Below are 14,003 nucleotides of genomic sequence, written 5' to 3' on the forward strand. Positions count from 1 at the left end.
AAATTAATAAAAATATATAATTTGATTTGATTCTTTTTTTTTTCACATATAAATTCAAAATTCGATTTGAACTTAATATATACGTTCGATATATGAATTGAATAAAAAAATTAATTCAAATAAAATCAAATATCATGATTTTGAATTGATTTTTTATTTTTTTAATTTTTTTTTCTTATCCTTACTTACATCTATGTTTAAAGGATAGCCATGTGAAAGAGGTCGAAAAAATATATTAGATCAACTTATCTGTCACGGTTCACACTCTTATAAGGTATTATCTGTTTTGATCCCTTTGATCTCACGATTTTATCATATAAAAGGCGCTTACAAGGTAGAGGTGGTGTGAACCTTTTTATACCCTAATAACCCTCTTATTATGTTCGATGTGAAATTCAAGACTCCCCATTAAGTCCGTGACACCTGGATCAAATCAATCTTTAAGAAGAAAGAAAATTGAAAGAATTTCAATCATAAAATAATAAAAAAAATGTAATTTTAAGTATTAAATTAAAAACTTTTTCTCTATTAGTATAGAAAATTTTCATCTCATCTTTTCATTCTTCCTAAGAAAGCCTTTCCCATATCTCCAAATTGTAAATGATGAGGCTTCTCTCAAAAATGGCAGCTTGTAATTGCAGAAAAGATTTTTTATGTATAATTTTTGAAATACATAAAAATTTTTTATTCTCATTGTTTAATATTTGAAGTTATCAAAATTTAATATGATATTTTGATTATTATATTACATTGGAGCAATGAAAATGTGACTAAAATACCTGCTTTCCTGTGTTTTCACTCCAACAACCAAAGTCAAAGTGATTCAAACCCCACTTTGAAAACAGACTATAGAAAGAGAAAGAGAATGTCATTTTCCATTTAGAAACTCTGTTCCATCAGAGCCCTAACTCTTTCTTTTCTTTTCTTTTTTTCTTTTTTTTTTTTTTCCTATGGCTACAAAAAAACTAAACCTTCATGTGGAGGCAAAGATACGTTATACCAAACAAAAATTTCCTTTTTTTTGGGATTTTGTTTCTGATGATCTCTCAACTTCCCTACTTCAAAACCAAGCTAAACCTCCTAAATCAACATAAAATTCCATTGCCTTCATTCTTCTAAGTCTCATGTCTTTTTCTCTTTAACAACCCCTTTTCTAAAATTAAATAATTTTCGATTTTAGAATTTAATTCAGTTGATTCATATCAACAAGTCTAGAATTAATACTTAGATGTTTTTGAACAACAGCCACTGTGTAAAAAAAAAAATAAATGAACTTCCAGGGAAACCTCCATGACATATTTAACCTGTATGCTAAGCAAGGTTAGGTAACTGACAGCTACCATTTAAAACACACTCTTTCAAAATCCTCCCTTTTACGGTATTTCCTTATCTGGGATTCTCCCCCTTTCTTCTGTATTCTCAGTTCAACACAATAACTGCCATATGAACTGTAAAGAAGAACTGTAGTGGATCACCCGGAGGCCTGTTTTTGGGTTCTGTTTGCTGGTTTTTTAATCTTCTGTAAGATAAGAAACAATGCAGCTTCATATCTCGCCAAGTTTGAGGCATGTAACAGTACTTCCAGGGAAAGGTGTTAGAGAATTCATCAAAGTCAAGGTTGGTTCAAGACGGGTTTCCTATCGAATGCTTTTCTATTCACTTCTCTTCTTCACATTCCTTCTTCGGTTTGTCTTTGTTTTGTCAACTGTTGATACCATTGATGGTGATCATTCCAAGTGTTCCACCATAGGTAAGTTTTCTTCAAAAACATATCGGATAAGTGTTGTTTTAGCAGGCTTTGATGTTAGAGTTCATGGAGAATGTACATGTTTTACAAGGTTTAAGAGAGTGAATGACAAAGCAATTCAAATTCCAATGTTGCAGCTGTCAGATTATTAGGATCATCCCATGTTATTACATTAATTTTACTTCATATATATCACCATAGTTAAACACATTGTTTAAATATTTTTATAAAAAGATCACAGCATAAAATTTAAAATTAAAAAATTAAATTTATTGAATGTTATTTTTTAAATATGATTATATGAATTAATTGATGTAACTTAAATTTATAACTGCCTTGAAAAAGTTGATTTTGCCAGTAAGTCCCCAGTAAAAATAAAAAAAATTAGAATTTTTAATTAATTACTGATATTTTTAAAAAAATTTTTTATTTGTGATAGGTTGCTTGGGGAAAAGAATAAGACCAAGGATCTTGGGAAGAAGGATTGAGTCAAATGTAATTCCTAATCTCATTCTACTTATTAACAAATTAATTATTTCATTAATTTATTATTTTTGTTCAAATATTAGGCAATAATTAAGAATATGGGTTTTTTTTTTTTTTTTGAGTAAATTGAAATGACATTAATTGTGGTTTATTGAAGATCCCAGAGGTGATATACCAAATACTAGATAAACCAGTAAGCAAAGATGAAGTACAAGGAAAATCTGATATTCCTCAAACATTAGAAGAGTTTATGGCTGAAATGAAGGAAAGCAGATCAGATGCAAAGTCCTTTGCTCTAAGGCTTAGAGAAATGGTATCACTTTAATTACTTTTTTTCTTTTTTCTTTTTTACATAGAAATCACAGTTTGAGAGTATGAGAAAAGGTCGGAAGTGTTATAATTTGAATTTTGGATTTGTTGAATATTATTTTTTAAAAATAATTATATGAATTAATTAAATTAAATTTTAATTAACGAAATGATTATATGAATCTGAAACTTAATTAAGTTGGTTTTTATATTATCTCTTAAGAGATAATATTGAAAAAATCTAAGTTTCGAATATCAGAATTAATGATCTATTTTCCTATTCTCATATTATGACTTCTTCTGTATTGAAAAAAATGATTATTTAAGATATGTCATCTAATAAGTATGAGATTAAAATCTCAAAATTAATAATCTCTTTCTCTAATCTTAGGTTACGACTTCTTTTATATAAAAAAAAATATTATGAGATCATAATTAAGGGTGATAACGGTTTAGATAAAATTTGATTGAGTTTAATTTTTTTGGATAATGCATAAAATTATGAATTTTTAAAATTCGATCCGAACTTTCGTATGATCCGAATCAAATTAAATCAAATTTTATTGATTCAGTTTGGTTCAAAGATTTTTTAAATTTAATATTTTATATATTATTTTAATATAATTTTTAATAAATTTAAATAGATTTAGGTATAAAATAATTGTTTTTATTTTAAAAAATTTAAAATATATATAAAGATTAATAAAAATATATAATTCGGTTTAGTTTTTTTTTTTATCAATTTTTAATTTTTTGATTTAAAATTCGATCTGAATTTAATATATACATTTAATGTCAAAACTTAATTCAAACAGAATAAAAAAAATCGATCCAAATCAAATTAAATACTATGATTTTGACTCAATTTTTAATTTTCTTGATTTTTTCTTACTTCTAATCATAGGCCAGAAAATATTGGACCTACTAATACACAATTTTTCTCTTTTTTTTTTTTTTGGTTTTTTTTCCAGGTAGTTCTACTTGAGCAAAGAGCCAGAACAGCCAAAATCCAAGAATATTTGTACCGCCATGTAGCATCAAGCAGCATACCAAAACAGCTCCATTGCTTAGCATTAAAACTAGCCAATGAACACTCCAACAATGCAGCTGCTCGCCTCCAGCTCCCTTCACCAGAACTCGTCCCTGCCCTTGTCGACAACTCTTACTTCCACTTCGTCCTCGCCTCAGACAATGTGCTTGCAGCCTTCGTTGTTGCAAAATCCCTTGTAAAAAACGCCTTCAGCCCTGAAAAATTTGTGCTACACATAATAACAGACAGGAAAACTTACTCTCCCATGCAGGCCTGGTTTTCATTGCATCCTCTAATGCCTGCTATAATTGAGGTTAAGGCATTGTATCAATTTGATTGGCTTTCAAAGGGGAAGGTGCCTGTTTTGGAAGCAATGGAAAAGGATCAAAAAGTAAGGTCTCAGTTCAGAGGAGGGTCATCAGCAATAGTAGCAAATAACACAGAGAAGCCTCAAGTTATTGCAGCAAAACTACAAGCTCTCAGTCCTAAGTACAACTCTTTGATGAATCACATTCGGATACATTTACCAGAGGTAATGTATAAACTATATTTTTTTGTTATTATCATTTTTATAAAAGAGACCGCAGTTTAGAAATAGAAAACGGGTTTGCAGTTACTGGAATTTGAACCTCAGATCTGTTCGATACAATTTTTTATATATTATAAGTGGATGTCTGGAGAAAAAATCCTGGATCCGCCAATGGTATTAATGGCCTTTCTAAACTTCATTTTCTTTGCAGTTGTTTCCCAGCCTCAACAAGGTGGTCTTCCTGGATGATGACATTGTGATACAAACTGATCTTTCACCTCTATGGGATATTGATATGAATGGAAAAGTGAATGGAGCAGTGGAGACATGTAGGGGTGAAGATTCATTTGTCATGTCAAAGCGGTTCAAGAGCTATCTCAACTTCTCCCATCCTTTGATTGCTAATAATTTTGATCCAAATGAATGTGCATGGGCATATGGCATGAACATCTTTGATCTTGATGCTTGGAGGAAGACCAACATTAGCCTTACATACCATCACTGGCTTGAAGAGGTAAGCATCTATTTTACTTTTTTTAATGGTGATTTCTAGCAACTAGAGAGATTGAAATAATCCAGTCTCCGGCAGAGGCAGATCCATGTTGTTGGGTACGGTGTCTCCAAAAATTGAAAAGCACCCTAAAAAATTTTTCCTGAATACTTTTTTCATCGATAAAAGTGATAAATCTATGTTCCGAAAAAAATCATGGATCCACAACTGATCTTCGCGATATTCTAACCTTTTAACCAAGTGCAAGTGTCCTGATTAATTCAATTGACTCTGCAGAACTTGAAATCAGACCTCAGTTTGTGGCAACTGGGTACATTACCCCCTGGTCTAATTGCATTCCATGGCCATGTTCATGTTATTGATCCATTTTGGCACATGTTAGGATTGGGGTACCAGGACAATACAACTTTAGCTGATGCTGAGACAGCTGGGGTCATCCATTTCAATGGCAGAGCAAAGCCATGGCTGGACATAGCCTTCCCTCAACTTCGCCCTTTGTGGGCTAAATATATTGATTTTTCAGATAAATTCATCAAGGGCTGTCATATTAGGGCATCCTGACAGGAACTTTTGAGAGAGTATAGTGACCCATATTGATGATAAAATACATGTTTTTATATGAGAAAGAAAAGAGGAGAGAGTTCTTTACAAATTCAAGGCCTTCAATACAGATTCTGAAATCATAACAGTAACAGGTTTCTGATTTTTTTGGAACTCTTTTTCCCTGGTTGTGAAATCCATCACTCACCCTTCACTAATGATAATTTCTCTCTTTAAAAAAATATTTTTTTTCCTTCTGTATTGAGATAAAGCATCTTCAAGATTGGAGCACACTAGTATTTATTTGTTGTAGCACACCAAAAATGTCTAGATCTGATTCTTGAGACTTAATGAAGAACCAGAAATTGAAGCTTGCAAATATACCATGGTAAGTACCGATGAGCTGTTAGTTCAGTGATACTAAAATTGATTTCAGAATTGATGGTCTCCAGTTCAATTTCGGATTCTGAAATATAACGCAAGGCATCTTCACCGCAAGATTAGTCAACTAAATAAACATGAAATTAGATGATTAGAATAGTGATATTAATCTATAAAAAATAATAGGAAAACAATTGAGATTACGCCAACGAGCCAGAGTTTTCAATGCTCAAGTGTGCCTTCTTTGCCCTCACTTCGTCATCAAATTATTTTACTAATGGTTTATCTAGATTTAACAATTTATATATTCATATCTACTTCATATATGTAAAACATCAAAATTATTATGTTATAATTTGTATCAATACATCAAATATAAAACACATTTTTTAATATGATTTTTATTAAAATTTTAAATTATTTAATATTAATATTTTTATTTTATTTTTGTATCATATTATGATATTATATTAAATTTGTTAAATCTAGATTTATCCATTCTCTCATAAATTAGACACGACAACCGCAAAACCTGTAATGTGAAAGTAAATTACAGCATCAACTGAACAAGCAAAGCTGCATAGATATATTTGTAGTTATCCACTGTTTACCAAAAGGTAATGATGGTTACAGAAATGGCTGGTGAAATATAACAATCAGCACCAACAAGTTTAATATGTTGCTGATTTTTTGAGCTACAAGGCAAGTTCAACCGCTTGTCATGTCCATTTGACTCGGGGGGTTTTTTTTTTTTTTTTACTCACAAAATAACAAAGGAAAAGAAACCAAACAACATTAAACATGTGCAAATAACAAGAATTTATAGTCTCTAATCCAAACAACTGAAAATTTGTTAATAAGATTGAATTTATCTTGGAATATTGTTTCAAATATTCCCATTTTCCAATTTGCTAAGGACCGAACTCTAGATTTTGATGTTTAACACACCAGGCAGATCATTGATAGGTAGATCCTCAGGTTAAACAGAGAAACATAGGTTACCAGATTAACTTAATATAAATTTACATGTGATTAGTAGCTTCAAATCATAGGAGTACAATGATAGTCACCCAATAAATCCAGTTAGAAAACTTCTGTAAAAACTACCAACAGCCCAGAACAATGACAAAACACATACACTTGTTTGCATCAAAATGCAAACCCAAATAATTATTGGTTGCCAGCTTAGGCAACCGGAGGGCGGAGTATGTGATCCTGTGAGGTATCCATGGCTGCCGGTGGCATGAACTGCCACATGGCAACCCCGGGGTAACCAATGAAAGGAACCAACTTGTTTCCAGGAGCTTGACCTTGGGCAGCAGCAAATGCAGCAGGGATTGCAGGTGTGGGAGGCATGAAGCTAGGTTGTGGATTCATGGCTTTGAGTTGCTGCTCCAGCTTTTCCTTCTCTGCCTTCAGCCTCTGCTTTTCATCACGCAGCTCATTCTTTTCAGCCTAAAAAAGAGGAAATACAGTTTAATATGACGAAATGGATATACTTGATGTTTCTTTAATCATTTTCAAGATACTGGCAGTTTCTAAATAGAAAACAGCTTGCTAAAGATTCTGACAATATTTTAACCACAAATGACCCTCAAGGCAGTCTCACCTTCAACTCTTTAATCCTTTCCTGGAGACTTGAATTTGAATCCTTCAATTTCTGGGCTTCACCTCGTAACTGGGTCACCATTCGGACAGCATCAATCAAAATAGTAGCCTTGTCTGTCTTGGGAGGCCTTCCAGGTTCCAAAATTGAACCCAGCTCCGTAAACCTGTTATTTACACAATGTTGAACATTCAATCTTGGCAGAGAAAGGAAGAAAGCAAAGAAAAGGCATGATAAGTGAGATGGGAGTACTTGTCATTTAGCCTATCCCTACGCAACTTCTCCCTACATGCTTTGGAGCTAGAAGGATTGCAAGATTCAGATCTAACCCTGCATCGGTAAACAAAAAAAGTGATAAAATTCCTGCATATAACACTTCTGTCAAGTCAGTTTGTGTTAATGTAATTGATACATTTATAGAAACTGAGTCAATTATGTAAATAAGAAATGCAAAAGGAATATTCAAGAAGATTCTCAAGATCATGCTACATCTAGTCATGGCAACAATCTCTGCTTAGTTGAGAAACTATATGTTACTGCAGCAGGTTAAAAGCTCACACAAACTAAAATGCTTTAGTTCCTAAAAAATAATGCCTCTAGATATTATTACCTTTTATCTACTGAATATCTCATGGCCAGAAGTATGCCTAAGCCTAAAAGTTTGGAGGATTTCTATATGATTCTTTTAATAAAGGTATTGTATACCCACCCAAGTATCTACCAATTAAATCAGTTCTTTACCTAAAAACACATATGAGGAAATAAGTGGTGAAAACCTAACTCATCATGAAAGTGGAACTGGTGATAGTTTTTTTTTTTTTTTTTTTTTTTTTTTTTATCTTTTTTTCACTAACAAATCATAGAGCATGAAAGACACGGTACCTCTTCTTTGCACCAGATTCCTTAAGGCCATCTGAATCCCCAAACGAGCCATCAATTTCCACACTAGAAACAGATCACACCACACAATAAAGAAAATATGACATAGGAGAAACAAAAGCAACAAAATATCCAAGTGAAAAAGTACAAGCCAATGTAAGAAGAAAACCCCCTTCCCCATAAAAATAGGAGAGAGAGAATCTTGCTTGCAAACAAACAAAGAATTAGAAGATCTACACTGGAATGGAAGTTATAAATGTTCCACAATGAAAATCCTCAAAACACATAAGAGATCAGAATGAAAACTTCTGCCTAAAAAAATAAACAATTTCAGAACCAAGGTTTTTGTTTCATTCAAAATTTCAAGGTGTGGTGGATAAAGCACCTAATAATGGTGAACATGGGAGAGATGACTAAGAGCCTCAATTAGGCTCCTGCTAGCACTTCCAAGCGGTTAATCCAGGCATGCTCCTCCCCTCTCAATGGATCTGAATTCTCATTCCGTACACATCTCAAAGACTCAAGAAGCACAGAACAAAATCCCAAATCCGCTAAAAAAATGCATAATAAAGTGCAAATCAACAACTATAAATTGCACAGTAACATGCTCCAAAGTGACACCCTACAAAATCCTCACCAACTCCACTTTGCAACAAAATTTTGAGTACAAAGAATGGAACAAGATGTTTATAAAACATGCGTCTGCAAGCAGCTTTGTTCAAATCTCACTTTCAATAACATTGCTTTGATTTCAGATTCATTATAAACTTTATAAATCTCACAATTTCAGATTCAATAACGGCCACAAAACCCAGTTCACGAAAATTGTGTTTCAGCCTTCAGGTTTAAAACTCAAAATACTTTGAAAACAAACACATGATAGAATATATGATACAAGAGAGCATGAATGGCTAGTGAATACAAAAACCACATCAGCATAAACATATGACCACTCAGGCACTCGAGAAGCATACTGTCAGGTTACATAGCAAAAAACAAACACCTTTCTAACCAAATGCAACTTGACAGGTTGTCTCCTTGTCTAGTTCAATGAATAACAACCTTTGGCTAAGATGAAAATTAAATGAACTTTACAACCATACTCAAATCTAAGAGTGTAATCGAACGAAGTCGAGTCAATGTAGTGAAAAACTCAAGCTCAACTCAAAACTCGTTGCTCAAAACTTGGTTTGAGGTCGATCGTGTTTTAATTTTTAAGCTCGAGTTCGACTTGAGATAAAAATCGAACTACTCAAGCCCATTCGATTAAGCTCGTTTAATAAAAAATGAGCTTGATTCTCATACTCAATTTCAGGCTCAATTATGTGTTCAAACTCAAACTCCAGCTGATATGTATATATATATATAATGATAAAATAGTAATTTTTAATTAAAATAATAAAAATGCATTAAAATTTGAAAGCTCGATTAGACTTATCAGCTACTACATATTTTTAACCATACCAAGTTAACCTACCAACAATATACCCCTAAAAACAACCAAACTACGTGATTTAAAAATAATAAAAAAAAGAAACCCTCACTTGATTTTACAATTTTAAGATAAAGAATCAATCATTTCACATAATTTACTGAAAAAAAAGCCCTAATCTGCTCCCAGCAAAAAACTTTTCCGTGAAAAAACGGTGCAAACTAAAAACTTTATTATAAATTCCAAGAAACCCTATTCAGATTCAACAAAATTAAACCTCCAATAGATGATTAAATCTCAAAACAAAGCCAACCAATCAAATTAACATTTTTCAAAACCCTAACTGAGAATTAGAAAAAGAGAGAGAAAGAGGAGAGATGATTTTTTAGGGATACCTAACAACATTAGAAGAGGCGTTGATTGGTTGAGTGGACCAAGAAAAACCGGAATAAAGTCCGTCGGAGACAGGGATATCGTCGATCAAGGTTTGATAATCAAAGTGAGACCAATAATTGGAGTTGTCAGGGGAAACCATTCTCCGCTGACTTTGTTTTTCGCCGGAAAGTTTGAAGGGTTTCGTTTGATTTTCCGGCTGTGGCAAAATGGGGGCTCTGTTTGGCCTGAGAGAAAATTAAAAGAAGGGTCTACGGAAAAGCAAAAGCAAAAGGGAAACGTGTGGAAAACGGTGGGATTGGTCATTGGTGTCAGATGGTGGGCCTTTGCACTCGGAATCTTTTGGGGCTTCAAAAGCCCAGTTGGGGACTTGGTCCGAGTTTGAAATTCCTTCGCCCTAGTCTTCACTGCGAAGCTAAATGTTCGAACATTCCAATATTTTATTCAATGGTACATCTTCCTTCAAGCTTGCATTTATAAACAGAAACATTTGATAAATACTTATAAATAATTAACTCAATCAGTTAAGATTTATTTTTTTATAAAAAATTTTTTGATTTAAGTTATCAATAATCGTTTGTTAAAATCATCTCAAATATATAATTTATAATCATTTATTTTAATCTATTAGATACGATACATTTTACTTTAATTTAAAAAATTGAATAATTTATTTACTTTAAATATTTCGTAAAAAAAAATATTTGATAAATATATGTATGATAGGTATTTTTTAAAATTTGAACTATTTGATTTAAGTCACCACAAATGTTTGGATCAATTGACAAATTTTTTATTGAAATTTAGAGATTATGAATTTAAATGAAAATATAAAATAATATCTTTTTTAAGATAAATAAATAGTAAAGAAGATTATGAGCAGATTAAGAAATTAAAAAAAAAAAATTATTTGATTTGAGCAAATAATTTTTTTAGTTGAACAATAAAGAACTTTTAAGTTTTGTTCAATATAATTTTTTTCCAATCGATTTAAATATATTATTTTATATCATTTGATAAAAAATTATTTCATATAATTTTTCAACAAATTTAAATCCATACAATCAAAACATAGTACATTCTCATTACCATTTGAATCGCATATCCAAATACAGTTATCAAAAAAAAAAAAAAATCTTATCAGATTTTATCTAATTTGACAATTTATCGAATAAATGATTCAAATGTTGAAAGAAAGATTTTAAATAAAATCTTGTTTTTATTTTTTATATTTTATAAATTTTTTATAAATAAAATTATTTAATTATCATTCTTATAAATTTTCAAATTATATAACTTTTCGTAAATCAATTTTTGGAAAGTAAGTTTTGCGACCCATATTTGCAAAATGGCGGTACCATCATAATGGGGATATCCTTCAGGTGGTTCAATAGTTTCCAACGCTTGCATAGAACGAAATATAACTGAAATACAAAGAAACCTTACTGTTTTCAGGAACTTCACGCTACAACTCTTCTTCAAAATGGCTCATTTAGCTAACTTAAATGGTATCAGTGAGACCCTGCCATCCATCCCAAAGCTTCCCAGCATTCAAAAAACCTGGAAAACATCGAAAGTGACTGGATTTCTTGGCAAGAAAACAGAAAACTTTCAAGAACAACCATTGCAAAGTACTCGAAGAGTGGCATTAGTCCTTGCCTCCATTGCTCTTGTTGGAACTTGTAGCAACAGTGTCTCACTTGCTGAAGATAATGGTTACTGGATTACTGATCTTTTACCTGTTCCTTCTGTCGAAAACAGTAAGTTTTCTTATGATCATTTTTCTTGGTTAAGCAGCAAAGATTCTTGAGTTTTGTCCCGTATATTCCTTATTCAGACTAGTCTAAATCAGAGATTTAAAATTCGATGGCGGCCGTGTTTTTTAATCACATTGCATTTATCATGGTTGCAAACATAATCGATAAACGATAGTTGCATTCACCATGAATTTTTTAAAATTTTTATAATTTATCATAAAATGAAACAAAAAAATAGTTTGATCATACTATTATTATTTATAATATTTAAAGTAATTTATGATATTTTAATCTTAGCGTTTGGTTATGATCATAATTTTTAATTATATCACTATTTGCAGAAGTAATATATCGTTATTTGTGTGAATAACGATTCACAATTTCATTATGGTAAATAACAGTGGCGGAGAACAACACTACCACTAAATAGCGGCTGTCAAATAGCGGTTGCCATATCGTATCCCCAACGCTATTTAAATCCATTACTCTAAACAAATTTATTTATGTCTGACCTAATAAATTCATGAGAAATTACTTTCTTATGGTCTCTCAGGATTCAAACTTGGCTGGCAATAAAGTGAAGAACGCTCTCTTTGTCAGTCAATTGTCACTTGAACTAACCATTCGTTGGTTTCTTATGATCATTTGCTTAAAAATAAAAGAACTTTTATTTTCTCTAGTGAATTCTTTTTGGTTTCTTTCTTGTTGATGTTCATAAGCTGATATTTAACTCTAAGACATGAAAAGAAATGTTTGGTTTTGTTTCCCAAATGACAGATATTGCAAATGAGAAGACTGGAACTCGATCTTTTGTCAAGAAAGGACTATATGTGGCCAACCTCAACACCAAAAACTGCATGTACAGGCTCAAGAAATATGCATTTGATCTTCTTGCAATGGCAGATTTGATTGGACCAGACACTCTGAATTATGTCAAGAAGTATTTGAGACTAAAGTCTACTGTCATGTACTATGATTTCGACAAAATTATCTCTGCATCATCAGCTGATGATGAGCAAACTCTTACTGCTTTGGCTAACAGATTATTTGACAGTTTTGACAAGGTAAATCAATCTGTACCTGAAACTTGTTATAGATTTTGGTCTTTGGGGAATGGGACTTTCAGCAGCTGCTGAGAAATGTAAAATTTTCCATTTGTTCACAGGTTGAAGATGCTGCGAAGACGAAAAACCTGCCCCGGACAGAATCATGTTATGAGGACACGAAAGTTATTCTCCAAGAGGTCATGGATCGAATGGCCTAAATCACAGATCTTGCTATTGGCAAAATCTATATGCTTTGCATGATGCAGCTCATTTGTCCTTGAAGTACATTAGCATATATGAAAAGAGAAAAAGAAAAGGATGATGGTGTCTGATTTCATTTTGAAGGTAAGAGTGAAATTTAGAACTGATAATTCATTTATCTGTTTCGTGTCTTAACACATGTAAAACATGTTAATTACTTGTCACAATTCATAAGGACACGTCAAACACAAAACACTATTTTTCCCAAATGGAAATGTTGAAGAAATCAGCTCAGGACAAGTTATACAAGTATAGAACCGAAGGGTTTGCATACTATTAACACGAGCACTACAGCAATGACTACAATCAGGATAACTAAACAAGTGAAAGAAGCAAAAAAGGTTTTCTTAATCAAAGATCAGCCTTAGCTCAAGCAAGAATCTGGAGTTCGCATGTTGAGTTGTCGCCATAGAGTCCCTATCTCGCAGGCATTAACCCTGGCTGCGAATCATGGTGAGGCAGAGGGACTCAGCCACTGAGGTGGGTTCAGGAGAGATATTTACAGACATCAGAGTCTTTGAGCCGCAACCTAGACAAGGCTGGTTAACATGGGATAAAAGAAAATCAGATATGGTGCAGGCAAGAATCAGATAGAACAACAGAAATGAAACTTCCAAATAAAGGATATTTCTTTTTCTTTCTTGCAAATTTAACTTCCTAGCCATTGTAGTTAACATTGCAATGATGTTGTGAAATATAAAATGCAATAACATTTGACATGAATGGTACAAAGAGATAGTAAAAGATTGAAAATGAAGAATTCTGCTGCTGCATAGCAGAAAAGGCTGGAAAGATTCAATTTCTCAGATCCAAAACATAGTAAATGGTTGATTAATTTCTAGTTTGCACTACATTTTTTTACTTCATTTAGCTTCTTTTTTTTTTTTTTTTAACTATGCGGCAAAGGGTTCCCCGTTTTTGCCAAGTATATCCCCCTTCAGGTCAGTCCAAACAGGCTTATTTACGTCGGGTTCATGTAGCTCTTTATATGATAATGTTTCCTTAAATATAAAGGAAGTCATGCTTTCAATTGGTTAGAAATTTCATGCTGAGGTATGGCATTGTTCGAAATCCTGTTTTAGCAAGCGCTCAATAA

At 32.2% G+C, this 14,003-nt stretch overlaps 3 protein-coding genes across 5 annotated transcripts; 2 read left to right on the forward strand and 1 right to left on the reverse strand.

Moving 5' to 3' along the window:
* Positions 1-1,386: 1,386 nt before the first annotated feature.
* Positions 1,387-5,387, forward strand: LOC111287702 (putative galacturonosyltransferase 12). Its single transcript, XM_022878374.2, has 6 exons — positions 1,387-1,750; positions 2,187-2,242; positions 2,391-2,546; positions 3,514-4,104; positions 4,313-4,615; positions 4,889-5,387. Exons 1-6 carry the CDS (start codon positions 1,537-1,539, stop codon positions 5,171-5,173), a joined length of 1,605 nt encoding a protein of 534 aa, XP_022734109.2. The 5' UTR covers positions 1,387-1,536; the 3' UTR covers positions 5,174-5,387.
* Positions 5,388-6,512: 1,125 nt separating this feature from the next.
* On the reverse strand, positions 6,513-10,105 carry LOC111288675 (transcription factor ILR3-like). Of its 3 annotated transcripts, none has more exons than XM_089759658.1 (5): positions 9,846-10,105; positions 8,022-8,084; positions 7,392-7,502; positions 7,143-7,305; positions 6,513-6,988 (listed from the first exon to the last, which is right to left on the reverse strand). In XM_089759658.1, the coding sequence occupies exons 1-5, from the start codon at positions 9,983-9,985 to the stop codon at positions 6,719-6,721; spliced, it is 747 nt and encodes a 248-aa protein (XP_089615784.1). In that variant the 5' UTR covers positions 9,986-10,105; the 3' UTR covers positions 6,513-6,718. The 3 variants fall into 3 exon arrangements, with proteins under 3 accessions (XP_089615784.1, XP_022735390.2, XP_022735391.2); XM_022879655.2 differs by having other exon boundaries at positions 7,392-7,469; positions 9,846-10,102; XM_022879656.2 differs by lacking the exon at positions 8,022-8,084 and having other exon boundaries at positions 7,392-7,469; positions 9,846-10,104.
* A 1,147-nt stretch (positions 10,106-11,252) lies between these two features.
* LOC111288676 (photosynthetic NDH subunit of lumenal location 3, chloroplastic-like) lies at positions 11,253-12,952 on the forward strand. The gene is made up of 3 exons (XM_022879657.2): positions 11,253-11,603; positions 12,378-12,664; positions 12,766-12,952. Exons 1-3 carry the CDS (start codon positions 11,327-11,329, stop codon positions 12,862-12,864), a joined length of 663 nt encoding a protein of 220 aa, XP_022735392.2. The 5' UTR covers positions 11,253-11,326; the 3' UTR covers positions 12,865-12,952.
* The last annotated feature ends 1,051 nt before the right edge of the window (positions 12,953-14,003 follow it).

The sequence above is a fragment of the Durio zibethinus genome, chromosome 4, assembly GCF_047325235.1.
Source record: "Durio zibethinus cultivar Kanyao isolate XHJ-2024 chromosome 4, ASM4732523v1, whole genome shotgun sequence".
Classification (NCBI taxonomy): Eukaryota; Viridiplantae; Streptophyta; class Magnoliopsida; order Malvales; family Malvaceae; genus Durio; species Durio zibethinus.